This window comes from Neltuma alba, unplaced genomic scaffold, assembly GCF_004799145.2.
Source record: "Neltuma alba isolate B1F8T4 unplaced genomic scaffold, ASM479914v2 tig00007885_pilon, whole genome shotgun sequence".
Lineage (NCBI taxonomy): Eukaryota > Viridiplantae > Streptophyta > Magnoliopsida > Fabales > Fabaceae > Neltuma > Neltuma alba.
In genome coordinates, this window is record NW_021634892.1 from 60,377 (window position 1) to 78,046 (window position 17,670).

Genomic DNA, 17,670 nt, shown 5'->3' on the forward strand with positions numbered 1-17,670 from the left:
AGAGCAGAGATGATGGTTTTTTCTATTATGTGCGATGCTTTTCTAAATCAGAGGACTTTGTTGACACGGGTGTACCTGAGAAGGACATGGCTCCTGGCAGCATCTACTCGATCAGCCGCTGTTGTAAGCGTACTGCTGTAATAGAAGTCATGCTTGTTTCTCAACATGACCCCCTGCACGATTTCCAATCTCAATTATTTAAGGCCCTGGGCTTAGAAGATCATTTCCCTCAATGAAGAGATGACCCCTCAGTTCTCAGTGATTTTGGATGTTTGAGTAATATAGAGCCCCAAGCTATGAAGATTACTACACTAGTGTGAGGTTCAGGTATATAATGGGCTTACAATTATGTTACAACTCCAATGCAAAAAATTAGTAGAAAAGTTCAAGGTGAATCCTCACATACATAATTTCGTTGCAGAATATTGGTTGACATATGCAGAGAAGACTAATATTTTGGGTTGTGATTGGGCTGACGTAGTTGTTCACGAGTTTGAAATGCAGCAAGTTGCAGGTAATACTTATTTCTATAGCTACACTTAGATTGAGTGAAATAATATGTCTTTAGTGATATCATAGTGTGTGTTGCATTCTTGTGTAAGCTCTTTGAACCATCTAAACACCTCATTATGCATGATATGTTGTAGCACACTAATTCTTAATGATTGAATCTTGATTTTTGTTTGGGGTGTGGATCTCCAAATTTCTTTAGCTTAATAAGAATGACACCATGCATACTCACCTATTATCTCATTGGCCAGGATGGGGGAAGCAAAATCTACTTTAGTCTTTAATGCATTCTGACATATACATGTACATAGCTACGTTATACATATGGGAGAGAAAGAGTAGTTGGATTGAACAGATCAAAATTTTATGTGGAAGTTGTTTGTTTTGCCACGTGTATATAATGGATCTACTTTCCCTCTTTTTGTACAAATGTCCCCAACATGCAAAAACTCCCTTCTATTCAATAATGGCTATATTACACATACTTATCCCATCTTGTTCTTTATTTTTATTTGCGCCCTACTTGAAATAGGCTTAAGTTTATCCATCAAGAATGGACTTATAGGCTTTTTCTAACCATTTATGATAATTGATTATTAAAAGTACTGATCATTGGAGATAATATGTATATTTTGCAACTATATCAATTGCTTTCTAATTTTTGAGACTTTCCTATCATCATGCATATCTATGTTTCTCATTTTTATTGCTTATTTAGGGTATGAAGAGAACGTTCAAAAGCTACGTGTGAAGCATAAAAGGGAATTTCACAATTTATTTGGTAAATGTGCGATAATGATATGGTACAAATCTTTAAGAAAAATGATTTCATTCGATTGTATTGTGGCAATTTCATTCTCAGTTTGCCACATGAATAATGAGGTAGTGTTGCCTATAGACATCTCACAATGGGCTGTTGAAGGAAAACTTCCATATTTATCTGCCTATGTTGAAAATGAGAAACATATAGGGCCATCTAAAAGTTCATGCCCTATAAATTTAGATCAAATGTTCAAAACTTCACGATATGTTTTGCCACAAAGATTGACTTTGACTGCAACAATTATTGATTCAATAGGCTTGGAGATACCTCCTGTGAACTTTTTTGAGATAGTTAGTTGATATATCTGATAGTTAAAGCTTCCTTATAAAAAGATTCTTCCTAAAGCAATGTTTATCTATGAATGGTCTTTGTCCCCTATTTTATGGTTATCCACAAATGACTCAAGGTTTCCAACTCGCTTATGTGTTCTCTCAATTATAATAGTAGTCATTAAGATGTTGTATAAAATTAATGGTTTTGGATTCTGGGAGAGGAGTTTGTCTACTAATGAGGCTACAAGTGGTTCTATAGGCAAAAGAAAATGTTCAATGGATTTAAATCTTGAACGAGATCAACTTGAAGAGGAAGCTGCCAAGCTGCTTTGCCACCTTCATTCCTTGTACACCGGGGTTCCAAAATGATATGATGTGAACTTCTTGAAGCTTTTATTTTAGTTTTTTATTTCATAAATTACTTATAAACAAAAGATGCATTTAGTTTTCTAACAAATTAAGTTTAATTTTTTTTAAAAAAAGAAAAAATGATTAGATTAAAATATCATTATTTGAGAACTTTTTGTCTACATTTAACGGTGTAGTGTAAATATTTTTGGGGTAATGAAACTAATACTGTTAGGGTTTGAAGATTATTAACACTATTTTGTGTGAAATCAGCGGATGAATGTGCACTTTTAGTTTACTTACATATGAATTTTCCTTCTATGGTAACTTTGTTAAAGAACTTGATGTTTTTGGGTATGTGGAGTTAGAACATGTAAAGGACTGGCAAACATATCTCAAATATTATGAGGATTCTGTCTTTGCTGGATTGGAACCACCTTTTGAAGACTACGAAGAGAAGAGAATGGTGGAACACTTGGGAAATTTTTATCTGAAATGGTTTAAAGATGGAGAGGTAAAATAAAATCCTAAATATTCTTACAAAGTTTATTTCCAATCGAAGACAATTTATCCAGAGCTTATTCCAAAGAGCTTTCAATAGAACTTGGAATCACTTAATTTTGATTTTTCTAAAATTAGTTATGAATTTTTAAGTTTGGCCAATTGATGGGTTACTGTGAATAGTACCCATGAGCAAAAATTTTCAAAGTCCAATTTTTAGTTACACAATGAACAAAAATATGCATTCAAAGTATGTTTTTAACCATTTAAAAGAAATACATAAGTTTCAATGGATGTGATGAAAAATTAAAATTGTAAAATTTTATAATATAATTAAATTAACAGTTTTTATAACATAGTATAAAGTTTGAAATTTTTTGGTTGTATAAAAACTATTTTTTGGCAAACATAGATGTTTAAATAATTATCATGTTAAATAGGACTACATTTGTCAAAACAAAAATTTAAGAGTGACGCTTAATGCTAATTAACAATTGCATAGATGAAAATAAATTTCAAATATATAAGGGAGTTTTGTATAACATATATTTTAATTTTAATGAGGCTTATATATGTTTTTAAAATAGAAAGAAACTTTTTGTAATTTAAGTAACACAAAGAGCTGATTAATATATTTTACTCTGATGAATGTTAGTAGGAAAAAAATATGCACAATTACGTACCGATCTCGCCATGTCCATTATACAACTTCCCAAGAGTTCAAGTTCTTTGCCAACATACAAATCTGTATTAAAATCAATCACATCATGAGCAGCACATGTCATAATTGCCATTAATCCATTGCTCACTAGCTCTTGTGCTCTGGCGCGCAGAAATGTCTCCAAATCCATCTTAATCTGTCTCTTATAAGCATCTTCAACTTCACTTGGAGCATTAGTATAGTAAATTCTTCCCTTGTTCCAAGCACCACAGCTTCTGTTAGTAAGCTCTCTGGGCAACTTAGATAGCCAATTCAGTGCCGAAGATGAATGAACTAGATGTAAGCTTTGTCTTGGAAACAAGCATCCATAGAAATGGCCAGGAACTCCAAATGCAAAGTAGTTTCTATTGGAAGGAAGCTTTTGAAAGAGTGTTGAAATCATTTGAAACTTGAACGTTGAAGAAGACTAGTATTTCTGGGGTAGATTGATTTTGTGATTGGCATTGGATTTGTATTGCTTGTACTATGTTTTGAACTGCAATGAAGGTGTTTGGTCCAGTGGAGCACCCCAAGTCAGCTATGCAAATTGGGTTTGTAGACGAAGCACAAATGGTTTTTAAATCAAATTTGCTAGCAATCGCACTTTGGAGAGGGTTCTTGACTGCTTCAATTGCTGATCTATGTACAAATTATTGTTTATATGATTATGTGGTTATATTTAAATGTTTTTGGAACTTTAGTTGTGGCTAAGTAAAGTTGGCACAACAATTTAGATTATTTTTCTTCCAATAAGGGATGAAACCTTTGGCTAGAGAGAAAAAATTGACAGAACCAATAACGTGTGTGTGTGTTTGTGAAGGAAAAATGTATACCTGTAGCTGATAATTAATATTTTGCATGTCATTTTTAATATGTTTAAATAGATATAATAATAAACGTTATAGTTATAAAGATAAAGAATAAAATATTAGAGAAAGGTATAATCACTTTAATAAAAAGGAATTACATGTGTAAAATGACAATTAAAAACAATCTAACAAATTTAATGTAATATAAAGATTTATATGCTATTTAAACATGCATATGTGTGAATGATTGAATTACACAGATTAAACTTAAAATTGATTAAAAATAATAAATATGTTAAAAATATAATTTATTTTTTAAAAAAACACATGTATTTATGGATAGTGAGAGAAAGGGAGTAAAAGGATTGAGGATGAACAAATTGTTAATTAATGAAGTGGGACTAACTAATGATTAAAAGAGATAAAAATTAAAAATAGTACTAAAATTTTTAACAGGTTATTAATATCTCTTATAAATAGTAGCATCTTATTCTTATAAAAAACAATTTCTTATATATAGAAGCTGATGGAGTAATATTGGATGAAACTAAGATCACAAGCCTGAGAAGTAGAGTTTTCAGCATATAGCTTTGAGGACCATCTCCTCCCTTCATAGCAAATGATTCAAGAGATTGATTCTTCTTCTCTGTTTTTCTTTTTTTAATTATATCTGCATGATTCTAAGATGGTTAAAGTCGGTGACAATAGTTTTCTGAAGAGTATAAGAAAAGAATATTAAAAAAAAGTTATACATAACGTTTTTAATTAAGAAGTGAATGATTGGTCAACACTTTCATCCCTTCCCACCTATTTCAGTTATAGAATGCAAATTGGGTTGATGTGAATTTTTTTTCAGGATACAGTTGGTGAAAACTCTAGAGTGATAAGAATTTGAGTTTATCTCTAGTGTACTCAGGAATAAAGGCAATGCGTTTGATGTTTGTTATGTTAATTGTAAATATTTATAAACCATGAAGTAATGTCATTGAAATTGTCTCTTGACACAACATATCTCAAGTCATAATTGTGTTATTTCATGAACCAACAAATTCTTAAGTCATAATCATATGTTGTTTCATGAGCTATCATATTTTTAATAGACAAAGAATATTGAAAATAACTTTTTCATGAAGAGTCATATCCTTCTAATATTTAGGATTTCCTATAACAACTTTTCACCAAATAGTGATTATCACACCTTTAGTTGTAACCTTTTTATAAGGTGTCTCTAAGAATCAAACACACATAACCTACTTTTTGTATAGCTTAAAAGAGGAGTTGTATTGGGGAAAAAAAATCTATCAGAGAAAATACATGGCTATCATAACGGACAGAGGATGAGAAAATACATATCGTAGGCATAAGATACAGAGAAGTTAGAAAAGCATCGAGCTAACTTTGCTCAGAGAGCCAGAGGCATCTGGACTTTGTGAATTCCATATATATTAATGCAAACCGAGTAAAATGGTGACAAAAGACGATGTCATAATCACCCAATTGACCAAAACTTGAAATCAGATAACTGAACTGAAGGTATATATTATTCCAGAAGACAGATAAAACAAAATCAGAAGAGAAGCATGAATGTAATTTAGGAAGATATAGGAATGAAATTGTAGAAACTGAACTGAGCATGAAAGGCTTCCTCCATTAATGTGTCGATATAAGTGACATATGGAGCAGCCATTGCTACTAGAAAAAAGGTCAAAGTTGAGGGAAATTGATGATGTATTTTGGTGACGCTACAAGACAAAAGAGAGAAAGGAGAACTTCACCACCATAACCGCACTAGAATAGAGATGTTCATTGGTATGATATTAACAATTATCTCTATAAGGTTTCATCAAACTATGAACGACCTATTCTTACTAAACAACCCATATGGGAAAAAAAATATCAATTCTAAATGATGAGATTGAATGAAGAAATAGAATAGTGATTTCTACCTTTCTTTCTCTTGCTTCACCCTTCTTTCTTTCTTCTCTGTCTTTCAATCTTCCCACTCAATTTTCTTTTTGATGTGTGTTCTATCATTCTATATTCTCCCTCTTATATGGACAAAAATGAATCATCCATATCAATGACTCAATCAAATCTCGAGAATTGATTTGCACGTCAAATCTAAATTATTCATTATTTTCCTTTTTTAGAGATGCCCATAAAATTTTACCTAAAGTGTGTTCAATACTATATACTAACTATTATACACTTTTCGTTAGGGATGTGCATAAAACTTAGAAGTTTAATCTGACCCTTCTTAACCCAATCTGGTTTGGTTTAATCTATTGAAGAGAAAAGCAGCTTGATGAGACAAGTGGACTAACAGGATCAGACTAAGTTATTAGTCTAGTTAATTTAGTCTAGCCCGATATTTATATATATATATATATATTATAATATATTTATTAAATTTATATTATAATATATTTTACCATTTCGGATTGGGAGGTGAGTTTCTAATATACTTCCTCCTATCCACATTATAAGGAGCTTCTAGAGGAATAGGATATTCTAAGATGTAAGTCAATTGGAAGATAATTAATTTTTATTCACAAATTGAACCCCTATAAAAAAATATTCATTTCCAATTTTGCCAATTCTTTGTATTTTCTCTCTCTTCAAAAAATATGTCCCGTGCAATTAATCTAATGAGAGTTCACTCTTCTCTCTCCTTCTAAACATCATTTCTTATGAAAAGAATTTGATGAAATGACTATTCTGTCTCCTAGTAAATATTATTTTTGGTGGTTAGAATAATCTCAATTTTTTAGAAAAAATGAAGGAATAATAGACCTTTTTATTATCACAACCCCCTCGTCCACCGGTCTTCATTGTTTTTGCCTTTTATTATCATTACAAAGAAGGCGTGTGTTTTTAATTGGTTATTTGAATAAAAACAAAAAAGAAGAAAGATAATTTTTTTTTTCTTTCGTTGATTGTTTACCTTGGACATTGAAAAGGCCCATGAATGTAAGAGAAAATGCATTTAAAAATTATTTTTGTCCATACAAATTCTTTAATAAAAATAAGGAAAAAAGACACTAAAATAGCCTCAAAAATACTAAAAGACAAATGACAGTAGGTGAATTTCAAAATCCCAAATTAGACTCCGGGTACTATTTTGGAATTTTAAAATATTGTGAAATGACAACACTGTCCTTACTCTCGGTGACTACTTTCGTATAACTATTAACTACTCTTGTTTTCAAAGTTTTGGTGACAATTTTTATATAGCTATTGATTGCACAAGAGTAGTAAATAACTAAATAAAAAGTAGTCACTAGATCTACAACAACACTTAACGTATTTTTTGAATTTTTGGAACAAAAGTAGTCAATAGCAAAACTAGAATAGTCAATAGCTAAATAAGACTAGTCATCAAAATTTTAAAAATGAAAATAGTCAATCGCAATATTAAAGCAATCAGTAGCTAAACAAGAGTAGTCATCAAAGTTTTAAAAACAAATGTAATCAATAATTAAAAAAGAGTAGTCAATATATAAGAAAAAGTAGTCACTGGAACTCTGGCAACTAGTAATTAGAGTTTCGCTGATATGCCATCGGAGCTCCAGTGGCCAAAAGTGCTAAGGTGGTAGTATTTAAAACAAATAGTTAAAAAAAAAAAAGTAAACGGGTATTTGTGTAATTTTACAAGATTTGAAAATTTCAAAATGGTACCTGGGGTTTGAATTGCAATTTTAAAATTCACCTATCCTCATTTGTCCTTTAATATTTTTAAGGGTATTTTAGTGTCTTTTCCATAAGAGTAAAGAGGGGACACATCGCTCTTTTTTGCCTCTTCTCCGTTGTTGTTTTCTTGTCTCTTCTCCATCACTATTGAGTGTTGTTCCTCTTTTCCTTTGATTCTCGATTGTGTAGGAATTGATAAGCTCAAGATTCCTCTCCCTCTTTGTCATTTGGATCCTTTCTCTCCCTCCAAACTCTCCCCTCGATCTCTTCTCATGTTGCTGACGACTTGCTATTCCTAATTTTTGCCTGTCTCTTCCCTAGCGGCTGTGTGATTTAGGACTATATAGACTAGTCTGATGGTCTAGTGGACCGAACATAGTTTGGCCTGAACTTAGGTTTATATCGGACTAGGCCAAACCACGGACCACCATATTTAGCCCAAAGTAAATTTAGAATAGACCTCAGGATAGGCGCTAACTCGGGCTGGTCTGATATATGTATACCCCTATTTTTTGGACATACAAAAATATCCATAAACTTGCAAAACAAAATTAAAATTGACACAACTGTTAAGTTTGCCTAATGACCATTATTTTTTGTAGTGGAGTTATCACTAATGTTATAAAAGTACCAAAATACCTCCAACTCAAAAAAAAACAAAACCCAAAAAGGATAAAATTATAAAAATACTCATAAATTTTTAGCCAAAATACTTTCAATACCATATGCTTTTCAAAGGTGCAAAAGCACCCATGAACTTACAAATGAATTAATTCTTTTAGTTTTGACAAAAAAAACTTTATTAAATTTTATTATACTATTATAATAATAATTTCATGGTTGATGTATACATTTGGTCCTAAGTTTCAATTTAGTCCATTAAATGTATAAATTGTATTTTTAGTCTCTTAATATATTAACACCTTTAATCTCATTAATAGAAAATGCTGGCTTTATTATAATCATTTTTATATTTTAAAATTTAAGTCTTTAAATAATTAGATATATGATAAATACTTAATAATACCAAAATATAAAAAATTTAAGCATTCATAAACATAGTTATATTAAAGAATTATAATGTAGAGCATCTATTGTTAGCATTGATCTGTAGAATTACTAATTGAATTTGTAGAGTCAGTATTTTCAATTAAATAAGACTAATAGTGTTAGGACTAAAGAACTAAAAATGCACTTTTAAAATTTAAGGGACTAATAACTTAAACTTGAGGCAAACTTAGAGGACCAAATATATACTTTAGAAAAAATTATACACAGATCCCCTGCAACACAATTTATCAATCTAAGGTTTCTTGAAATCTCAAAATAAATAAGAAGTCTCATGGGACGTGAAAATAATATTTTTTGAATAAAAAATTATATCATTATCTCTGTTCCCAATTGACAAATTCATGGGTGTGGATTAACAAGTCAATGGGAAGCTATTGACAAATCAGTGGATGTCAGTTGACAACTAAATTTGTATAATAATGTAACCTTCACATAAAATCAAATTGTAACAAAAAAAAACATTACATAACAATCTTTAAGCTGAAATCATCTGTGACCAAAGCATGCAGACTGATATTAGATGAAATTATGAGCTTATATCAAAATCTTGCGATGGAAAAAGGATAATGTTGATTTTCCATTGGTTGTACGTGTTTGGTTGGGACATTTCTCAAAAACCTTTTTTTTCTTACTGTGACAGATTTTTTAGTGTACAAGGGAAGATTAGTTGCCACCAATTTTGGTGGGAACCAGTTTTCCATCACACGTGGGAAAATGTCAAATATCATATTACCTTTGAAATTTGAATAAAATGCTGGGCATCTAATCTATGACCTCTATGAAAAGCATAAAAGCTGGTTATATCCCGTCTGAGCTACTCTCTCCTATGAATATTTCCTTCCTCTTATTCCACCTCCACGTCCTTTTTTAATTTTAGACTATTACTTTTCATGTGCATATCCATATCCACATTACTGGATTTGCTTATGTATTTTGAAGATGATGAAACCACCTGATGTGCAACTAATTTTAATGCTGCATCAAAAGCCATTTTGGGCTTGCACAGTCAAACGCCCAGCTTACGCCTACATATAACAGCACCATAATGACAATCCTGATCTACACCAAATTATCTGATGCAATCCTCAACTATAAAAATGCTACTAAAAAGTGAAGCAATTGCTTATACTGGTAATCAAGTGTCTCTCACGTTTTTAGTTAAGGAAAACATAGGCAAATAGAGGATGTTAAACAAGAATTTGGCAAATTTGAATTTGATCCAATTATATTCAAAAAATTTTTTGTATAAAATGCAAATTTGTTTAAGCAAATTCGAAAGTAATGTAAGAAATTCAAATTTTCTTAAGCAAATTCAAATTTGATGTGTAAGAAAATTTGAATTTGCTTGCTTCTTCTTTTTTTTTTTGTCATATTAAAGCTTAAATTTCATTCAACATAACTTTAAAAATTAAAATCGCTTTTGAATGGGTCTTACTACATTAGATATTTGGTTCATTAAGCTTTATAATGATATATCATTTGCCTAATTTGTAATTAAATTAAGAAAGATATGTCTACTACAAATTTATCTTTAAACTGATTTTGTTTATGTGAGTTTGTTTATATTCTATTCAACACGTGAAAAATAGAGACAAATAAATTAGACTACAGAAAGAGTCGTGATTCTTTGATTTTTTTTTAATAAATTATATATATTTTTTGTGATTTAATTTTTTATTTAATGGCTTTTTTAATCGGTTGATATCTAAAGTTATTTTACTATTTCTATTGAATATTTAGATTTAAGTATTTATTTACATTATTATTTATTATAACTTATTTTTATTCATTTATTTTTAATTATTATTTTTTTAATAATATATCATATTTAGTATAATATTATTATTTTATTTTTTGTTAGTTGAAAAGCATTTTTATCTAGTAATATTATATTCTTTCATTAAGAGTGATATGGTAAAATTGTACAATTTTCCAACTCATTTTCATTCAACTAAACATAAAATTTTTTATTAACCCATTTTTCATTATTTCAATACTTACTAAACATGTCATTACTAAAGAACTTTTGATTTCATTGCATTCCATTCACTCTCATCTTGATCTTTTTGATCAACGTAGAGTCCCTACTAATAGCGACTCTAACAATAGAAATAATAAGTTCTCCACCTTTAGGAAGATGTCTGACATGAATACTTAGGGCATAATGAGTTGCAGCAAATGTCAACATCTGAACCCATATCTTGGAGATAGCTTTCTATTTGCGGTCCAGTTGGAATTTTTGAAAGTCTTAGGCCATGCTACGTGCCAAAAACAACACAGTTGGGTATGGTGGCGAGGAATTATCATCATCATAATCTAGTGGATTGCTTAGAACACATTGACTAGCCTCTTCTTCATCATGATCTTTTGATGTTACACCATTATGTTCAAAGGACTCAACAATTTCACTTTCAATGGATGCGTGCACCATAGTTTCTTGTTCCCAGTCTTCTTTAATTCCAGGCACTTGAGACAGCATATCTGGTTGCATACGATGAAGGTACATCATGTAATCTAAGAGAAGTTTACTATAATGACACAAAGGACCATTGTAATTATCATGTGTATCAGTATAGCAAAGAGTAGTAGCAATATGCAACACCACAAGAGTTCTACCAAAAGGGTAGTCATTAATGTCCCTATAATTCACAATAGGATTTATTATATGATGCATTACATTGTCCACGACATCTTCTACGACTTGAGTTGCAAAACTTATTCTCCACTTCAAAGTAGTGGCATTGGATCTTACATCCCAAGAAAGGATGTCAGCATAATATAAGAAGTGCCACAACTCATGATTCAATGGAGTCTTGGTTTTATACTTGGAGTGCATTAACAGTTTTTTGACTCCAAGGGAATATGCAATTTGATCCAAAGTTGGTTTTAGAAACTTTACTAGCTTGAAGCTCAACTGTTGTCGTGGCTTCTTGGGCTGATATTGGCTAAGGCAAAGCCTTATCAAATTGCATCCCAGTATTGAACAGCTCCATGGGAGAAATAAAATTGAGAAGAGTCCACCATGCTCACAAAATCTAGGTAATAACAAGAAATTTTTCTCTTGTACGATACACGAACTAGAATATTTGATTAGATTTTAAATTCTAATCAATCTTTGCTTCATATAAGAGTATGATTTTTTTTAATTCATTCACATGAGATTTGAATTAGATATGCGGAATTTAGGGAAAACATATGAAAATTTAAATTTATTTATTTATTTATCAATTAAGATTTATTCAAATTCAAAATTAATTATTAGTTTCTTCATTTACGTTAGATCCATCTATGTTTACATGATTCATGGTCTGGTTAAACTCTTTTAGTGCAACTGATTGCACCTTACCTTTTGCTATTCCAAACTTTGAATAGGTTGATATTCTTAGAAGACTCTATGACCGTTTGGGTTCACATAGCCTGAAACTATTTAAAGAAGCAGAGCTTTATGGACTGTCAGATGATTTCAAAGAGGAACTAAAGGAGAATGTTAGAGTCATGGAGAAGATTAGGAACCACGTAACTTGAATTGAATCTAAAGGAAGAGAAGGTAAATCATTGTATGAAGATGAGCACATCTAAATGTAGAAACTGCATCCTTTGTTCTTGGTAATAACTCTTCATCCACTGCTTTAAGTGATGAAGAGGTGGATGAAGAAATTAATGTTGAATCCCCTCACATCTTTGAGCTTAATAATGACATATTTGAGTAAGAATTATGCTAACCTTAATCCTTTGAGCAATAATTCTTGCCTAGATATTGAGCAGCTTTCTACTTGTATGAACTTAAATAATCATTCTAACCACGAATTGCCTTTAGGACCTAGTGATATGCATGATATGCATATTGATGAGACATCTTCTCCTTCTTTATCTTCTTCTTCTGTTCTTCCCCCCATTTATGAAAGTAATGTGATGAACTCCAATTTTAGATTGGATTCTACATCTTCTGCTTCACATAAGAGTGAAGATAAAGGTGATGCTTTGAAATTGGTCACTAGTCCTAAAGTCAATTCATGTTTTCATGAGTTTGATTCACCTATTCTTGACTATTGTGTTGACTTGAGCATGCTTACTACTTCCATTGACAGGGCACTCCATATTGCTAGTCACACATCTTTAGAATCATTTGAATTTCTTGAGCATGATTGTGTACCCAATGATCACACACTTTTGCTAGATGATGTCAAGCATGTTTATCGCTCTTACTCTCAAGTCTTATCATGTGATTTGCCCCCTGATATACTAGGATTGGACATAGATTTGGATTGTATTGAATTAATTGATGTTATTAATGAAAGAGTATTTCTTGACTTTGATGTTACCATTGATGACAACCAAGTTAATTGTATAATGCCCAATGTTGCATGCTATATGCCTACGGATGACTTGATTGACTTTGTTAGGTGTGAGAAGTACCTGTCTTCTTTTGAATCTCATTTTAGACTTCTCACATCATATGCTTCAAAGTGCAATTCCATACATATGAGTTCCTTCCACAGATTTAAGCATTTTGATTCATACATTATACTTGGTGAAGGACAAGATACTACTATGTTCTTGTTGAATTCTTTGCAAGATAATCACTTTAAGAGTTTCCATGATGGTCACTCTCCACCATACATCTTGGAGCCTTTACTGATTGATCCGAAACCACCACCAAGGAAGAAGGAACAAGGACAAAGACTTATTCTAAAAAAAGTTCATAATTCTCATCCAAGATGAGAAATTTATTTCAAGAGCTTAAGGAGAATTCGTTGCAAGGTTGTCCCTTTCCTCCCTCTACTTTCTTGTGACCATATAGGCCTTTAGAGCAGAGATGATGATTTTTTCTATTATGTGTGATGCTTTTCTAAATCGGAGGACTTCATTGTTGTGGGTGTGCCTGACGAGGACATGGCTCCTGACAGCATCAACTGGATCAGCCACGGCCGTAAGCGTACTGCTGTAATAGAAGTCATGTTTTTTTCTTGGCATAACCCCTCGTACAATTGCAAACCTCAATTGTTTAAGGCCCTGGGCTTGCAAGATCATTTCCCTTAATGAAGAGATGACCCCTCAGTTCTCAATGATTTTGGATGTTCGAGTAATACGAGAGTTCCAAGCTATGAAGATTACTACAATAGCATGAGGTTCAGGTATATAATGGGCTTGCAGGTTATGTTGCAACTTCAATGCAAAACATCAGTAGCAAAGATCAAGGTGAATCCTCAGATACGTAATTTAGTTGCGGAATACTGGTTGAAGTTGCAGTGAAGACTAATATTTTGGGTTATGATTGAGCTGATGTAGTTGTTCACGAGCTTGGAATGCAACAAGTTGCAGGTAATACTTATTTGTACAGCTGCACTTGAATTGAGTGAAATAATATGTCCTTAGCGATATCACAGTGTGTGTCGCATTCTTGTGTAAGCTCTTTAAACCATTTAAACACCTCATTATGCATGATATGTTGTAACACACTAATTGTAAATGATTGTATCTCGATTTTTGCTTAGGGTTTGGATCTCTAAATTTCTTTAGCTCAATAAGAATGACACCATGCATACTCACTTATTATCTTATTGGCTGGGATGGGGGAAGCAAAATCTACTTCAGTCCTTAATGCATTCACACGTACACATGTACACCGCTACGCTATACATATGGAAGAGAAAGAGCAGTTGGATTGAGCAGGTCAAGGCTTTAAGTGTGGAGGTTGGTTGTTTTGCCGCGTGTATATAATGGACCCACTTTCCCTCTTTCGTACAAATGTCCCCAACATGCAAAAACTCCCTCCTATTCAATAATGGCCGTATTACACATACTAACCTCATGTTGTTCTTTATTTCCGTTTGTGCCCTGCTTGAAATAGGCTCAAGTTCATCCGTCAAGAATAGACCCATAGGCCTTTTCTAACCGTTTATGACATTGATTATTAAAAGTACTGATCATTGGAGATAATATGCATATTTTGCAACTATATCAATTGCTTTCTAATTTTCGAGACTTCCCTATCATCGTGCATATCTATGTTTCTCGTTTTCATTGCTTATTTAGGGCCTGAAGACAACGTTCAAAAGCTATGTGTGAAGCATAAAAGAGAATTTCACAATTTATTTGGTAAATGTGTTGTAATGATATGGTACAAATCTTTAAGAAAAATGATTCCATTGGATTGTACTGTGGCGATTTCATTCTTGGTTTGCGACATGAATAATAAGGCAGTGTTGCCTATAGACATCTCACAATGGGCTGTTGAACGAAAACTTACATATTTATCTGCCTATGTTGAAATTGAGAAGCGTATGGGGCCATCTAAAAGTCCATGCCCTATAAATTCAGATTAAATGTTCAAACCTTCACGACATGCTTTGCCATAAAACACTGAGACTTTTGCCGCAACAATAGGCCTGGAGATGCCTCCTGTGAACCTTTTTGAGATAGCTAGTCGATGTATCCGACAGTTAAGGCTTCCTTACGAAAAAAATTCTTCCTAAAGCAATGCTTATCTATGAATAGTCTTTGTCTCCTGATTTTGGATGTTCGAGTGATACGAGAGTTCCAAGCTATGAAGATTACTACAATAGCATGAGGTTCAGGTATATAATGGGCTTGCAGGTTATGTTGCAACTTCAATGCAAAACATCAGTAGCAAAGATCAAGGTGAATCCTCAGATACGTAATTTAGTTGCGGAATACTGGTTGAAGTTGCAGTGAAGACTAATATTTTGGGTTATGATTGAGCTGATGTAGTTGTTCACGAGCTTGGAATGCAACAAGTTGCAGGTAATACTTATTTGTACAGCTGCACTTGAATTGAGTGAAATAATATGTCCTTAGCGATATCACAGTGTGTGTCGCATTCTTGTGTAAGCTCTTTAAACCATTTAAACACCTCATTATGCATGATATGTTGTAACACACTAATTGTAAATGATTGTATCTCGATTTTTGCTTAGGGTTTGGATCTCTAAATTTCTTTAGCTCAATAAGAATGACACCATGCATACTCACTTATTATCTTATTGGCTGGGATGGGGGAAGCAAAATCTACTTCAGTCCTTAATGCATTCACACGTACACATGTACACCGCTACGCTATACATATGGAAGAGAAAGAGCAGTTGGATTGAGCAGGTCAAGGCTTTAAGTGTGGAGGTTGGTTGTTTTGCCGCGTGTATATAATGGACCCACTTTCCCTCTTTCGTACAAATGTCCCCAACATGCAAAAACTCCCTCCTATTCAATAATGGCCGTATTACACATACTAACCTCATGTTGTTCTTTATTTCCGTTTGTGCCCTGCTTGAAATAGGCTCAAGTTCATCCGTCAAGAATAGACCCATAGGCCTTTTCTAACCGTTTATGACATTGATTATTAAAAGTACTGATCATTGGAGATAATATGCATATTTTGCAACTATATCAATTGCTTTCTAATTTTCGAGACTTCCCTATCATCGTGCATATCTATGTTTCTCGTTTTCATTGCTTATTTAGGGCCTGAAGACAACGTTCAAAAGCTATGTGTGAAGCATAAAAGAGAATTTCACAATTTATTTGGTAAATGTGTTGTAATGATATGGTACAAATCTTTAAGAAAAATGATTCCATTGGATTGTACTGTGGCGATTTCATTCTTGGTTTGCGACATGAATAATAAGGCAGTGTTGCCTATAGACATCTCACAATGGGCTGTTGAACGAAAACTTACATATTTATCTGCCTATGTTGAAATTGAGAAGCGTATGGGGCCATCTAAAAGTCCATGCCCTATAAATTCAGATTAAATGTTCAAACCTTCACGACATGCTTTGCCATAAAACACTGAGACTTTTGCCGCAACAATAGGCCTGGAGATGCCTCCTGTGAACCTTTTTGAGATAGCTAGTCGATGTATCCGACAGTTAAGGCTTCCTTACGAAAAAAATTCTTCCTAAAGCAATGCTTATCTATGAATAGTCTTTGTCTCCTGATTTTGGATGTTCGAGTGATACGAGAGTTCCAAGCTATGAAGATTACTACAATAGCATGAGGTTCAGGTATATAATGGGCTTGCAGGTTATGTTGCAACTTCAATGCAAAACATCAGTAGCAAAGATCAAGGTGAATCCTCAGATACGTAATTTAGTTGCGGAATACTGGTTGAAGTTGCAGTGAAGACTAATATTTTGGGTTATGATTGAGCTGATGTAGTTGTTCACGAGCTTGGAATGCAACAAGTTGCAGGTAATACTTATTTGTACAGCTGCACTTGAATTGAGTGAAATAATATGTCCTTAGCGATATCACAGTGTGTGTCGCATTCTTGTGTAAGCTCTTTAAACCATTTAAACACCTCATTATGCATGATATGTTGTAACACACTAATTGTAAATGATTGTATCTCGATTTTTGCTTAGGGTTTGGATCTCTAAATTTCTTTAGCTCAATAAGAATGACACCATGCATACTCACTTATTATCTTATTGGCTGGGATGGGGGAAGCAAAATCTACTTCAGTCCTTAATGCATTCACACGTACACATGTACACCGCTACGCTATACATATGGAAGAGAAAGAGCAGTTGGATTGAGCAGGTCAAGGCTTTAAGTGTGGAGGTTGGTTGTTTTGCCGCGTGTATATAATGGACCCACTTTCCCTCTTTCGTACAAATGTCCCCAACATGCAAAAACTCCCTCCTATTCAATAATGGCCGTATTACACATACTAACCTCATGTTGTTCTTTATTTCCGTTTGTGCCCTGCTTGAAATAGGCTCAAGTTCATCCGTCAAGAATAGACCCATAGGCCTTTTCTAACCGTTTATGACATTGATTATTAAAAGTACTGATCATTGGAGATAATATGCATATTTTGCAACTATATCAATTGCTTTCTAATTTTCGAGACTTCCCTATCATCGTGCATATCTATGTTTCTCGTTTTCATTGCTTATTTAGGGCCTGAAGACAACGTTCAAAAGC

At 32.8% G+C, this 17,670-nt stretch overlaps 1 protein-coding gene across 1 annotated transcript; it reads right to left on the minus strand.

Moving 5' to 3' along the window:
* Positions 1-47: 47 nt before the first annotated feature.
* Positions 48-3,557, minus strand: LOC114753374 (probable S-adenosylmethionine-dependent methyltransferase At5g38100). Its single transcript, XM_028942068.1, has 2 exons — positions 3,138-3,557; positions 48-173 (listed from the first exon to the last, which is right to left on the minus strand). Exons 1-2 carry the CDS (start codon positions 3,555-3,557, stop codon positions 48-50), a joined length of 546 nt encoding a protein of 181 aa, XP_028797901.1.
* Between the last annotated feature and the right edge of the window lie 14,113 nt (positions 3,558-17,670).